We start from the raw sequence: 15975 nt of genomic DNA on the forward strand, positions 1-15975 counted from the left end.
GTTCCAAGGACTACTACTAGGTTCGATAATATCGCTATCAAGCATTTCTTTTACTTGTTTGTTTATTTCATTTTTGTGTTTTTCAGGCAATCTATAAGGTTTAATATTTACAGGAGGAACATTTGGGATAGTGCAGATTTTGTGCGAAACTGTATGAGGAAGTTGATCTCCATCGATATAAAAAATGTCATTATATTCCCTATTTGCTTTAAGATTGATTTCTCCTCTGTATTTAAATTTTCATGATTAACCTTATCTAATTTCATATTCATTTGTATTAACAATATTTACAAAGCATTTAAAATTATGGGGAGATACTAAGGTATTACTGATAAAAACGCCACTTTTCAATTCTGTTTTCTCTATAATTTCTGTATCATTAGTAAATGTAGACACCTGCACTACAGATTCAGTGCGTGGATTTAAACTAATTAGAGTATTTGCAAAATTTAAAGGCAAAGAAACCCTATTGAAATTAACTAAAGATTCTTTAATATTTATATTTCCATTGAATTCTTTCAAGAAATCTAATCCTAAAATACCCTCACCTCTAATGGGCACTGTATTATCGACTACGTAAAAGCTATGACTTATAATTCTATCGCCTAATCTAAATTTTATAATAATCCTACCTATTGCATTCACACTATTTCCAGATATACCACATAATTTGAGCTTATCCTCATTTGTGTGATCAATTCTTAAATCATTTTGTAAAACTGAAAGTTTGATAAGACTCACTTCTGCTCCCGTGTCTACTAACAAGTTTATACGATCTGTTATTGTACTCAAACATTCGATATTTACAAAAGCTAGATTCTGTTTGGAATTATTAATGCAAGAAAGGTGAGTAAGTTTTAGTTCACTTACGAGGCCAGAAGAATTTTCGTTTGTGTCTGGGAAAACTTTACTAGTACTAGGTCCACTTTTATCGATAGCCCTGTCTACGATATTAACTTTCGATTTAGATTGTTCATTATGGATACGCTTCCTACAATCAGAAATGCTATGCCCTAACTTTTTACAGTAATTGCATGTTGTCGGAATAGATTTAATATGGGATGTGGGACGAAAGGAATAGTTATTAGGCTTTTTAAAATTTGATTTGAAGTTTTTGGACGAATTTAATAACTTTTCTTCCTCAACGGCTGCCGAAATTGCTAATTCTAACGTCTTTAGTTGTTTAGCCTTTATTAAAAATTTTAAATCATTATGTAGGCCCTCTTGAAAAATATGTAACGCTTGATAATTAAGTAATTTTGAGCAATAAACATTGGAATCTGGTATTTCAATTTGTTTTATAGTTGCATCGATCAACTCCCTTAAAATATCTTGTAACCGTAAACCGAAATCCCTAGCACTTTCATTGAAACCCTGCCTAGATTGATTGAACTCAATTTGAAGAGAAGAAACAGACCTATTATCTAAATAAAGTTCTTCTAAAGCAGCTTTAAGCTCGTCAAAGCTTTCAAATTTTCTATACTGAATTGCCTGCATGGCCTTTCCTTTAATTTTTATATATAGAATGTAGTCTAATAATGCATCATGATCACTTAATTTAACAACTTTAAAGGCATATGTACAAGAACAAAAAAATTGATCAAGCTGTAATTTGCTTGAACCATCAAAGCAATCTATAGCATCCATAGCTCTTTGTAGTGCAGACATGTTTGTAACTTTTTTCAATAAGTGGTAACGAAAGAAGGAAAGGAACTCAGGTGTAATAGAATGTTTGGATATGATGATTAGCTTATGATTAAAGACTGAATTTAATAAATGTGGAATAAGGTTACCTGTTTCCAGAGAAACCTTGTAGATATGTCAAATAAAGTCGCGCAAACGGCTGATCACTCTTTGTTGTGGCAGTCTGAGGTTGGTGCAGTACTCCTTAACAAGCATAAATACCCTATATTATACAAATATTATTATTTATAATTTTGTTTACAATATATAAAAACACAACGTGGCAATAGATATAGTATGATAGAGTATTTTCATGAAATAGATTTAATAAATTTGCTTACAATATAGCATAAAAATAAAATTTGGTATAAGAGTACTATAATATAGCAAAAGTAAATACTTATTTTAATAAAATTGCTTATGATGTATTGATATTAGAATTAGAAAGTAGAGATAATATAGAATTTGAATATCAAAGCAAGATTTTGGTAGTTAAATTAGAAAAAATTTGGTAAGTAGAATTAGAAAATAAGTATTTAACATAAAATAAAGAATGAAATGTCTAGAACTTGGCAAAAACCATAATCAAATATAATTAAATGAATGTTACTATCTTTCCTTTGTGCTGTAATGACGGTCAGAAAAGACGCTTCTTTGTGTATGCGACGCTCCAATGGCGGATCCTTTGTCCAAATAGCTAGGAATGCTCTACATATGATGTGCGGCCTTGTGTCCAATTCTCGGGTTCGTTTCACGTTATATTCTTTGCTATCTGCGACGCTGTTGATTTTTCTTGGATTCTTGTTGTAAAATCACAAGTTTTTACCTCTCTTACAAGCCTGTTCTTTTTCGATTCACCGCTGGCCACCAATATGTTAAGATTTTTGCTTTAGCGAAGGAGGTATTTATAAAGAAAACTGTCAACTTTCACAAAGATATATTTCAGACAAACAACAATTATATTTAATATATGATTAATGCATTCAAATGTATGCCACTGAGGTTAGGAAGAGAATGCCGGCTTTCACATTATCCTACAGGCTCCCGTTCGAGCCGGAAATATTGCCCATAGAGCTCATATATAGAGCGGAATCCTGAAGGGTTGTAGTTCAGATATTCCATAGAGTGACGGTAGAGTCCATACAGCAAAGTGTTGAATATAAGGGTGCTGACACACAACACCATAGAGGGATGATGAGTCCATAGAGCATAGATAAGTGAATAATTGAATATAAGGGTGCTGGCGCACAACAGTTAGTTTCGAATATCATTCATAATCAGTATTATAACTAACGCGATTGAATAAAAGCCTAGTTTACATATAGGTTGATTGCTTCGAAAGATATACCATATCCTGCAATATTATAAAATTTAATTTTTATACTGCGTATTTAATGATAATAGAAGTAATTATGGTAAAGTTAAATTTTATTTTGTTTCTCTGTCTATTCTTAATATTTATTAGTTTTATAAGCCTTCATTATATATTATACGCGGTGTTAAATTTTTTTATATAGTTTTTATTCTGATTATAATTGTATATTTTTTGTAATTAATTTAAATAAAATGATGTGCAAAAACTATTTCGAAACGATATAACGTAATTTTATTGAAAAGTCGCTACTTTTTTTATAAAAAAATAAATACTAATTTATAGTCACTGAGTATTTCTATTAAAATTATTAACTTCCCGAAGGAGAAGTTTATGTTTTCATCAAAAAATCCGAATTGCTAAATTTATGTTTTCTCGACGTTTCAAGCCATTCTGAATCAAACGACACCAAATTTGGAAAAAGTATGTGTGTGTGTATGTGTATGTGAATAGATTTTTTGCCGTAAATCGACGTTTTCTCGAAAACGGTTGGACCAATTTCAAAAATTTAAAAGCCACTCGATGTATCTCGATGAGGACTATTGTCTGCCAGTTTTTTGCGACGATCGGCCAAGCCGTTCCTTTATAAATCGCAGAAAAGTAAAAAATTTTTCGTTTACGTTTTAGCCCGCAATTCTGAATCAATTTTGAAATTTCAAAAACCGTGCAAAAATATTGGTTGGGAATTGTGCTGATTAGTTTTTGGTAGAGATCGGCCGGCCGTTTTCTTGTAATAAAGTTTTAAAAAAAAATTGTTGACGATTTTTATGATTATTTTTTTGACGGTAGATACCATAGTCTTCTAGATCATACTAAAATATTACGGCCCTACGACAACTGGTTTAGCTTTAAAAATTCGTCAAAGTTTGCAAAAATTAGTATGGTCTTTTTGGCATTTGTCAAAATTAAAACTTTCATCGACGTTTGCTCAAAAACGCCTGAACCGATTTCTGATATTTAAAAAGCATTTGATGTATCTCGATGAGAATTATCGTTTCTCAATTTTTCGTTTTTTTTTTTTTGTAATTTGGAAAATAGTGTTAAACCTTTAATTTAATTTAAAGTTTAATAGTGTTGAATATCCACATTTAAGCTCATACTACCAAAACGACTTTAAAAAATTAAAAACTGTTTGAAAGATATTAGTTGGAAATGATACTGATTAGTAATTAACTGTTGAAAAAAATTTAGGCCGATTTTTATGGAACTTTTTTTGGCGTTATATATCATGTCTCACATATTATAGAACTTACAGAATTATTACGGCCTTAAGACAAGTAGTTTAATTTTAAAAAATTATCAAGGTTTGAGAAAATGAGTAGTTTTTTGACGTTTGTTAAAAATAAAATTAGATGATTTAGTTGGTATAACGATAGTGTACTTGGTCTTGAACATAGTAAACCATTAAAGTCCTACGGAAACTGGTTCAATTATAATTATTTATTAATTAAAATTATTGATTTTTGAAAATTTGCTTTTAGAAAATATACCGAGTCAACGTGTTCGTTCGTTCGTTTGCAATGATGTGTAATAAATCCACTCGGAATACTTTTAACCACTCATAAATTAATTTATTTTTTATTGACTAAGTCGATTATATACACATTTTGGGAAGTTCATGTAACTTGCCTCAAGGCAAAATACCAATACCAACTAGTTATATTTTCGTTTCTATATTCAAAATTTGATACTTTTGTTGAAAATAAGTACTAATTTATATTCATTAAGTATTTCTATTAAAGTTATATTTTCAATTTAAAATTAAAATCGTTCATGAAACCATTAAATACTTCTACTGAAAGTCGTCACTTTCGTTGATAGGTAATTATGTTTAATCGTCGATGAATCACTATTTTAATTCGAACCAATGATACTTTTGCAACTTCATAAAATAATATAATAATAATTCCGTTGAATGTCTCATATGTACCATTAAATTACATTGTTACTCTATTTCTAAAGTGAACAATAAAGGGCAGTTAAAAGCTTCAATTGAAATTATGATTTTAGGTAAATCCGTATATCCGTATTTAACAGCATCAAATACAGGCAGTAGAACTTATCATAATATTGTAATTCGATCTGTAGTGAGTTTTAGTTCTTTCGTTTGATTTTGATAAAAAGTATTGAGTTTGATACTGAGTAGTATCAATACTTTTGCCACGATTCTTTTTGGGTATCGATATTTTGCCTCGATTCTTTTCAGTACTCGGTATCGATACTTTGCCTCGATACTTCTAACACTAATTGTAAATAGATTGTACTGTATATATTTGAAATGATTACTTCCATATCTATTTAAACTGTACTTATGTGTAGTGTTAGAACGATAGTATCGATACTGAGTAAGTATCGATACTTTGACTTCGATACTGAGTACTTTTGGAATCGGTACTGCAGGCCGATTCTTTTGGCGGTATCGATACTTTGCGCCGATTCTACTCAAAAAGTATCGGCTATATTTTTCGACCCCACCAAAAGTTCGACCGCATTTTATGAAACCACTCATTATCTTTTGTCGCGGTCGCACCGCTCTTCATAGATAACGAACAAAACAAGCGATAAGTCGAGTGCGATATGGTTTTTGTGAAAGGAAATGTTTATGAATGCCCCCAGTTCGAAACCAATGATTAACAATGAATAAAAGAATTAGAGTTCAAGATTACATACGTCGATAATATAATTTTTGTCACCCCCGAGAACATATGTTTATCCACGATAATAAATTTTGTATATTATATGCAAAAATCTTGTTCTCTGCGAAATTATCACGCAAACGCAACCAACTTTGGTTGAATAATTTATTAAGACATTCGATTTCCGATCCTAACTTTTAAAGCCGACACTTGTTTTTTCCTAAAATAAATACTATTTTATAATCGCTAAGTATTTTCATTAAAATTATTATAATTCCGATTCTAATATTCAAAGCCGATACTTGTTTTTTCTAAAATAAATACTATTTTATAATCGCTAAGTATTTCCATTAAAATTATTATAATTACGATTCTAATATTTAAAGCCGATACTTGTTTTTTCTAAAATAAATACTATTTTATAATCGCTAAGTATTCCCATTAAAATTATTATACTTCCGATTTTAATATTTAAAGCCGATACTTGTTTTTTCTAAAATGAATACTATTTTATATTCGCTAAGTATTTTTATTTATATTTTCGATTCTCATTTCTAAAGACAATACTTTTTTCAAAAAATAAATACTGCTTTTTAATCATTAAGTATTTCCATTAAAATTATTATAATTCGGATTCTAATATTTAAAGCCGATACTTGTTTTTTCTAATATAAATACTATTTTATAATCGCTAAGTATTTCCATTAAAATTATTATAATTACGATTCTAATATTTAAAGCCGATACTTTTATGATATAAATTAGCCGATACTAAATTCACAAATGAATACTTTTGTCACAAAACAATACTATTTTTTAATCAATGAGTATTTTTCTTTGTGATATAAATTAGCCGATACTAAATTCTTAAATGAATACTTTTGTCACAAAACAATACTATTTTTTAATTAATGAGTATTTTTCTTTGTGATATAAATTAGCCGATACTAAATTCATAAATAAATACTTTTGTCACAAAACAATACTATATTTTAATTAATGAATATTTTTCTTTGTGGTATAAATAAGCCGATACTAAATTCATAAGTGAATATTTTTGTCACAAAACAATACTATTTTTTAATTAATGAGTATTTTTCTTTGTGATATAAATTAGCCGATACTAAATTCATAAATGAATACTTTTGTCACAAAACAATACTATTTTTTAATTAATGAGTATTTTTCTTTGTGATATAAATTAGCCGATACTAAATTCTTAAATGAATACTTTTGTCACAAAACAATACTATTTTTTAATTAATGAGTATTTTTCTTTATGATATAAATTAGCCGATACTAAATTCATAAATGAATACTTTTGTCACAAAACAATACTATTTTTTAATTAATGAGTATTTTTCTTTTTGATATAAATCGAATTTGAAATTAGTATCGAAAAATTATTGTTTTAAACTTCTCAAAATATTGAAAATGATGCTGATTTAACAGCATCAAATTCAGGCAATAGAATTTATCATAATATTTTAATTCGATCTATAGAGAGTTTTAGATCTCTCTTGCACTTATGTTTGATTTTAGTGAAAAGTACTCAATATTCGATACTGAGTAGTATCGATACTTTTGCCACGATACTTTTTTGGAATCGATACTTTGCCTCGATTTTTTTTTTCAGTACTCGGTATCGATACTTTGCCTCGATACTTCTAACACTACTTATGTGAATGTCACATAACATAATGTGAGCTTTATAAGCAATTTTCAAACAACTTTGTTTCCGAAGATCTTGTTCTTGTATGTACACATAATTGAGATTTTTATGGATATGATTTCTAAAATTACTATCTGTGTTATAATCCAATTTTCTTATTCATATCGCTGTCTAATATAACTTGCAATAAGTGATTAGACAGAAATGTCTACGGTGTCCCCTTCGATGAATTCCAAATTTAGGATCTCAATTTGAATAACCTACATGCAATAATAGTATGATTCAGAAAAAGTTTTGGTAATACATTATTCACATTAAACCAATAAGTACTTGCACAGCACACCGTTTGAAACAAAATTATTTATTTATTTTTTCATAAGCAAGCCTTAATCAATAATAATAGTATTATTTCAAGCTCTTGATAAAAGAATACAAAAAGGCAGTGAGCAAACACTTGAAAATTAAATAAAAACCTCATATAAAATCAAAATAAGCATTCTTATTAACGTTTAAAAATATATAAATAATTAAATTTTAAAATTAAAAGAATAACAACACATAATCTGTTTTAACTTGTCAAAACCATTTGACATATGAGTAGGCTATACATCTGTCATCATGAATAATATTGTGTGGGATGCCATTTTTTTTTGTTTGATTTTATTGGCCTCCATTACAACATTTTTAGCCACATACATTATTCATTTTATTCTACATCATATTCTATACAATTCTTACATATATATTTCTTATACATTCATCATATATAATATATACTATCTCTCCTTATATCCTAATCTTCCATTCAATTTTCATTCCTCTTCATGTTTCTCAATATGTTCTTCTCATCTTCTAAACTTCTTTTTTTTCTATTTACTTCTATTTTTTCTTGTATATTCTACAAATTAACAAGTCGAACCAACGATCTCCGGCATGTGAGTCGGATATGATACCTCTGAGCTACGTCCGCCACAGGAAGCCATTTTAAATCAAGTACTGTTTACCAAAAATTTTCAAGTTGAAAATGTAAAGTTTCTACGCGGATTTGAAATAATTTCTCACCTTTAGGACCTTTAGGACTGGATTGGCACGAATTTTTCAAGAGTAGGATTGGCCAAATCGGTTTAGCCGTTTTTGAGTTTTACTGAATCATTTGATAGAGAGTTCCATTTTTACATATAAAAAGATATATATATATATATATATATATATATATGTATATATATATATATATATATATATATATATATATTTTGTAGAGTTTCGAACAAGAATCCAAAAATAATACAAAATAAAAAACAAGAAAAGTTTTTAAAAAAACAATTTCTTTATTTAATTATTTGTTTATTGTCGACGTTTCGGAACTAGGTACGTTCCATCTTCAGGACATCTGTCAAGAAACATGATCTTGATGAGATTTTAGCAAACAATATGTTTAGGAAAAGAAAATAGATTTTTCTTAAATAATGAATTAATTGCAAAAAAATATAATAATGTACAGAAATATGATAATATGTTCAAAATGAAAATGATAAAAATAAATGAGTGGATTATCAGAACAGGATATTAAACATAATAGAAAATTTTTTGAAAGTTATGGAAAATTTTTTAAGAAACGGTTAATGACAAAATTGAATGAATTACCTGTATGTTTGAATATTTGTTAGCACTTTTTCACTAAACAAGCTTTTTTAACAAAAATGAATTTGTGAGTTAATTTTCCGCCGAATAATTAGATTTTGTAAATCAAAATTACTAAAAGATTTGTCTTTTTTAAAATTATTATTTGAAAACACAAATAATATTGTTCTCTGGATGTTGTTCGATTGGCTTTTGAAAATTAACTAATTGAAACTTGTGTGTCCTTTGTAACACGTGTAAACACTTGAACGAGAGATGTGAGATTGTATGTGTGTGTTTTTATATGTCAGGGTGTGAATACTTAAATTGTTGATCTTAAAAGGAAGTCGATATTAATTGCTTGTCAAAAAGTGTAAAAAATTTAAATATGAATCATGTAATAGGTTGTGATCTGATCTAATGTTAACACTGTTAGAAACATTTATGAGAATGAGACAACTCTCCGCGAATAACCTTCTAAAGATGCAACTTTCATGATATAAAATCTTTGGAGTGAAATTAAATGAATGGGCGTTTTCTATAGAGTGTTGTACTAGGGTACTTTTGAAATTTTTTTGTTTATGGTGGACCACACTTAGTTCATGTTGTCTCATTCTCTTGTGTACATATTGGGAGGTTTGTCCAATATATTGAAAAGCACAGTCATTACAAGAAACAGAATATACTACATTAGTATTGAGATTGGATGGGGTAGGGGATTTAATGTTCGTAAAGAATTGGTTGAAGGAGTGTAAGGATGAGCCTGATATTAAAATGTTTTCTTCTAACAAAATTTTGGCAAAATAATAATATAAATCTTCAACGTATGGTATGCTGCAGTAAATAAGATTGGTGTTTTTGATGTTAGTACTGGTATTGGGAGAATTAATTTGTGTTTTTAAGAAAGTTCGTCTTTTTTGAATAACTGAATGAATGAGATTTTTTGGGTAACCATTTTCAATTAGAGTTATTTTTACTAGCGATAAATTTTGTGGATGGAAAGTTTGGTGAGACAACAAAATAGCATGGTCTGTAAGGGAAATAATAGTGTTTATCTTATAGTTTCTGGGACAGTATGAGGAATAATGTAAGTATCTACCCGACCATGTAGTTTTTCTATACCAATTTGTTCGAATAAAGTTATTAGTGTTGTAAACGGATACATCCAAGAAATTAAGTCTGTTGTTATTTTGTAGTTCATGTGTGAAAATTATATTATTGTTAAAATTATTGAAGAGATCTAGTACTGTGTTTATATGATTTTTGTTAATAATAAAAAAAGTGTCATCTACATATCTAATATAAAAGTTAATTTGAAATTTTAAAGTTGAGAAAACGGAAATTTCTAGTGTTTGTAAAACTAAGTCGATGATTCCGGGAGATAAGGGACATCCCATAGCTGCGCCTTTAATTTGAGAATAAAAGTTGTCTTGGCAATGGAAATAGGAGTAATTTAAAATAGTGTTGATAATATGAGTGAAGACTGTTTTCGGAAAGTCAGTAAAGTTACAAATTGTGTGCCAACGTTTATCGATTGAGTTTAGGATTAATTCATGTGGGACACATGTAAAAAGGTTGACCACATCTAAGCTTAGAAATAAGTGATTTTCAGGGATGTTGCGGTTATTAATTAAATTCACAAATTGGTACGAATTCTTGACATAATAGGGAGAATTGAATGTAACATTTTTTAGGACATCAGAAATGAGTTTCGAAATATTGTAAAAAGGAGAGCCAATGTAGGAGACAATCGGTCTGAAAGAGCATTCAGGTTTGTGTATTTTTGGAAGACAGTACATCTTAGGGGAGATAGGGTGTTGTATTTTTAGGTTAAAAGCAAAATTCTCAGAAATTAGTTTTTTGTTTTTCAGATCATTGATTAATTGAAAAGCTATTCTAGAAAAACGTTGTGTGGGATCTTCTGTTAAAATATTATATGTTGTATCATCTTTAAGTAAGATTTAATGAAAGCTTTAGTTTCTAAAATGTCTTTGTGGAGTTTCTTTAAATGAAAGTTTTGAAATTTATTATTTACTTTCTTTATATGTTTTACCAGTCTGTCACATAGTTTTGATCTAATGTTATTCTGTTTGTTTGTTTCAATGTTTCTAATGTTGTATTCAATATTACTTAGAATTTTTATGAAATCTGTTTTACTGTATTTCTGAGGAGAATATGCAAATTTTGGACCTAATGCTAGAATATATTTAACATTTTCTGGAATGTAAATATCAGTTTTATTAACTAACCACTTATCTGTACAAGATTTAGAGATTTTGAAGGGATAGTTGTCATCTCTTTTTTTAATTAAAGTTTTAGTTTTTTTAATATGTTTTTCTTCAGTAGTATTAAAATGTTTGTTAAATTTATAGTTTTCAAAAGCTAAAAATTGATTTAAGAGGTCTTTGTTCAAAGTATTGGAAAGTGTATTGATTATGTTATCCAGTTGTGATTTCAAGTAATTTATGTAGATAAAAGTATTTTTTATTTCTAGATTCAAAACAGACATTTTCAGGTAATTAATTTGTCGTTCAATTTTATAGATGTTGAAAGTGTTGTATAAGAATTGTTTGTTTATAATATTAGAAATAAAATTAGGTATAATCCATTCATTTTTACATCGAATTAGAAATATTTTTTTGTTAATAACATTAGCATATTTAGAGTTAAGTTTTGAATATTTTTTCATTAAACATATTTGTTTGTAATCTACAGTTCTTGATAAGTTTTGAAAGAAATTTCGTTCCATAATGTTCTTGGAATATATTGAATGGTAGAGTCTTGGATTTGTGTATATTTTGTAGAGTTTCGAACAAGAATCCAAAAATAATACAAAATAAAAAACAAGAAAAGTTTTTAAAAAAACAATTTCTTTATTTAATTATTTGTTTATTGTCGACGTTTCGGAACTAGGTACGTTCCATCTTCAGGACATCTGTCAAGAAACATGATCTTGATGAGATTTTAGCAAACAATATGTTTAGGAAAAGAAAATAGATTTTTCTTAAATAATGAATTAATTGCAAAAAAATATAATAATGTACAGAAATATGATAATATGTTCAAAATGAAAATGATAAAAATGATAAAAATAAATGAGTGGATTATCAGAACAGGATATTAAACATAATAGAAAATTTTTTGAAAGTTATGGAAAATTTTTTAAGAAACGGTTAATGACAAAGTTGAATTAATTACCTGTATGTTTGAATATTTGTTAGCACTTTTTCACTAAACAAGCTTTTTTAACAAAAATGAATTTGTGAGTTAATTTTCCGCCGAATAATTAGATTTTGTAAATCAAAATTACTAAAAGATTTGTCTTTTTTAAAATTATTATTTGAAAACACAAATAATATTGTTCTCTGGATGTTGTTCGATTGGCTTTTGAAAATTAACTAATTGAAACTTGTGTGTCCTTTGTAACACGTGTAAACACTTGAACGAGAGATGTGAGATTGTATGTGTGTGTTTTTATATGTCAGGGTGTGAATACTTAAATTGTTGATCTTAAAAGGAAGTCGATATTAATTGTTTGTCAAAAAGTGTAAAAAAATTACATATGAATCATGTAATAGGTTGTGATCTGATCTAATGTTAACACTGTTAGAAACATTTATGAGAATGAGACAACTCTCCGCGAATAACCTTCTAAAGATGCAACTTTCATGATATAAAATCTTTGGAGTGAAATTAAATGAATGGGCGTTTTCTATAGAGTGTTGTACTAGGGTACTTTTGAAATTTTTTTGTTTGGGATTCTTGTTCGAAACTCTACAAAATATACACAAATCCAAGACTCTACCATTCAATATATATATATATATATATATATATATATATATATATATATATATATATATATATATATTGAATAATTCTGAATTTGATGTCGACATATGTATTAACAAAGTCTAGTAATAGGGCATAACATCAATTAAAAACATGAATTTTTTTCAAAAACTTATTTTAAATCCATACGTTTCGGCCATAATCCTAGCTTTCTTTCAGTGGAAACTAAAAACTAAAATTAAAAAACAAAAACAATTGAATTGGAGTGAAAAAATAAATAAAAAGAATAAATAGTACTTGCAATTAGTTAATCTTAGTGTTAAATTTTAATAATCTATGGTATCAAGATATGGTAATGCACTACATACTATGTATTATAAACATTAAACTGGTAATTACACAATATTTCCAAAAAATACTTATTTAAAAAATCACAAATAGATAGTGTGTTGTTCGTAGACTGGTTGAAGATATAATGGAAAAAAGACTTTTTTAAAAAATATTTTTACCAAAATTCTACACATGTGTGGAACGAATGTAAATCCTTTTCGTGACGTTTTTATTGTTTTGTGAAAAATTTAGAAATACTATCTTAATAAAAGAGATTTGTGTCGCACAGTTGTCGTTATAATACGCTAATTATTTCTTATTTTTATTGTATTAAACATAAATATTGGTTGGAACTACACATTAATCATCAGTGCGTTATACCAAACAGTCGAAATTCGACACACACATAGAAACGCGTCGCCATTTGGCATAAGAAACATCTAGCAGCGTGGTGCGGGAAATTTGTTAAATCTTCAAGAATTATACAATAATAATTGTGTGTAAACTTTAATAAAATTAATAAAAGTTAATGTGTGGATAAAATATTAATTTGTGAAATTAAAAACAAAACTTTGTATGTAAAGTTTTAGTGAATAAGAGAATCAATGGTGTATAATATGAAATAATAATTTGCTATAACCATAATTACATGGAAAATCGAGTGAACAAACAAGTGAACTCTTAATATTTCATATGATTAGTACTTACACACACAATCATTAATTATGGCTCAAAAAGTTATATCATAAATATTAAATATATTTTTAATATTTTATATCCTATAATCATAAAAAATAATATGTAGTCTGTAATAAAATTATTTATGGCACAAAATGTTATATTGTAGATACAAAATATATTTTAACTAATGGGGTGCATGGGAACGTGCCTTAAGGCAAATTGCTGGAACTTCCCGTACCGTAATCAAAAATCTTGGTACGGAACCAAAAAAAAATTACACAAAATGTGTACACATTGATAAAATCTCTATAAAATATCTGATAATTTGATGTACATATGTCCAATAAACATTTTTGGCCGCTAAATGATATTTTTTTAACTTATTTTTATTGAGAGTCCATAACCCCTGAACCTGCCTTCCCAAAAATCAGTTAATCATCTTGTCAATACAAGCAAAACCTTTTTTGAATTATTAAAATCGGAAGCTCCGTTCTCTTAAAAACTGAGTTACAGTTTTTGGGACTTTTTGCTCCGTATCTACGGCACGGCTAAACCTGCCGCCGCCAAAAACTAATCAGCACGTCTCCTTATCAATACGAAACGAATATTTTTTAAAATATCCAAATCGGTTTATCGGTGTTCCCTAAATCGTCGACGAAAATTTGTATCCGCACACACACATACACATACGCACACACACACATATACATCCATTTTTTCTAAGGCATGCCAGAATATTCAGAAACCTTCAATACGTAAAGATATATAAAAATTTTCATTTTCGATTTTTTTGCGATCACTATAACTTGACTAAATCACATAGTCAAAAATATTTATTTAAAGTAATGATGTGCCAAGTCGAATCAAGTGAACGACTTGTCAGATTTTACATTTCACATTTCAAGTGAACGACGATCAGATTTTACTTGATTCGAGTCAACTCGTATCAAGCCGCAAAATATTTACTGTGATAAAATATGTATTAAGGTAAATGTACACTATTCCGGGATAGTACATTTCTACGGGAGTTTTTCATTTTGATCGCAAAATAAGAAAACGGTCAATAAATAATAATTCTATTCAATAGCACATCAATTATAATTTGAATCCTAATAAAATAGTACGATTTTCGAATTTAAATATTAGTTTTTAAAGCCGTAAAAAGCTTTTGAAAGCATCGGTCGTAACCCGATCGCCATTTCGTACTAGCTTGTTAGCGAGTTAGGTTATGTGACGGTTCCATTGCTTAAGGTTTTTATTCGATTCCGATAAGCTTAATCGATTCAAATGTGTGAAATTTTTGATCAGTAATAATAAGAGATTAATTTTATAGTTAAATCGAGTAAATATTTGCCAAGAAATTGTGAATTTCATGACTCCCGCAATTAGGTTCACACAACTGAATCAGTGAACGTAATTCCGTGAGTATCCCGCAATTACGAGAAGTAGACTTGAAATAGTTTTATCTTTTATTTTCAACTGTGCTTAAATTCGGCGGCGTTTCTGGTGTTATTAAGTTTGTTAATGACTACAAAATACAGTAACCTAATTACGGTATATGTTTTTTTTTTAATTTCTAACCCTAATAATTGAGTTTGAAATGACTACTCTTTTGTAAGAAAGTACGCGATTTTTTTCAATTATTTGCATTATTCCAATATACCTAGAATAATGTAGTAATGAGATAATCATTTGTATCTACCTTTTTATCTATGATCAATTATTTCTATTATACAAATTGAATAAAATTACAGGTATAGCCCGTATAGCGCACGGTACTTATAGGGCGCGGATTCACTAGAGCGCTGGTATGTATGTATGTATGCAAAGATCTAGGGACATTTCTGTAAACACGATAGTTTTATTCCGATTAAGCTTTTGGAATATAACCATTATATAACCTGCATATTATTAAAACGAACATACATCGTAAGTTATTAAATTAATATGAATTGCAATTACTCGAAAATAAGTTGCCGAGGCTACTCTCCAATGCAGTAACTTTTTAATAGTCTAATACAGTTTATTAAAAATTATTAAAATTATATTCAATATCAGTAAATTTATTTGGGTATGATTTTAAATCGGTCTTTCAGTTTTTCAAAGAACGATGGCTTCAATTAAATATTCACCCAAAACCCTGGTAAAGGCTTTTAAAAAAAATTGTCATAATATTGAATGTATTTTAA

At 28.2% G+C, this 15975-nt stretch overlaps 1 protein-coding gene across 1 annotated transcript; it reads right to left on the reverse strand.

The window, feature by feature from the left end:
- Window positions 1-252: 252 nt before the first annotated feature.
- On the reverse strand, window positions 253-1668 carry LOC113371441. The gene has a single exon (XM_026612068.1). The coding sequence runs from the start codon at window positions 1666-1668 to the stop codon at window positions 253-255; it is 1416 nt and encodes a 471-aa protein (XP_026467853.1).
- Between the last annotated feature and the right edge of the window lie 14307 nt (window positions 1669-15975).

Source organism: Ctenocephalides felis, unplaced genomic scaffold (genome assembly GCF_003426905.1).
Source record: "Ctenocephalides felis isolate EL2017-DRISC unplaced genomic scaffold, ASM342690v1 CF-g0.4_SCAFFOLD_01492, whole genome shotgun sequence".
NCBI lineage: Eukaryota > Metazoa > Arthropoda > Insecta > Siphonaptera > Pulicidae > Ctenocephalides > Ctenocephalides felis.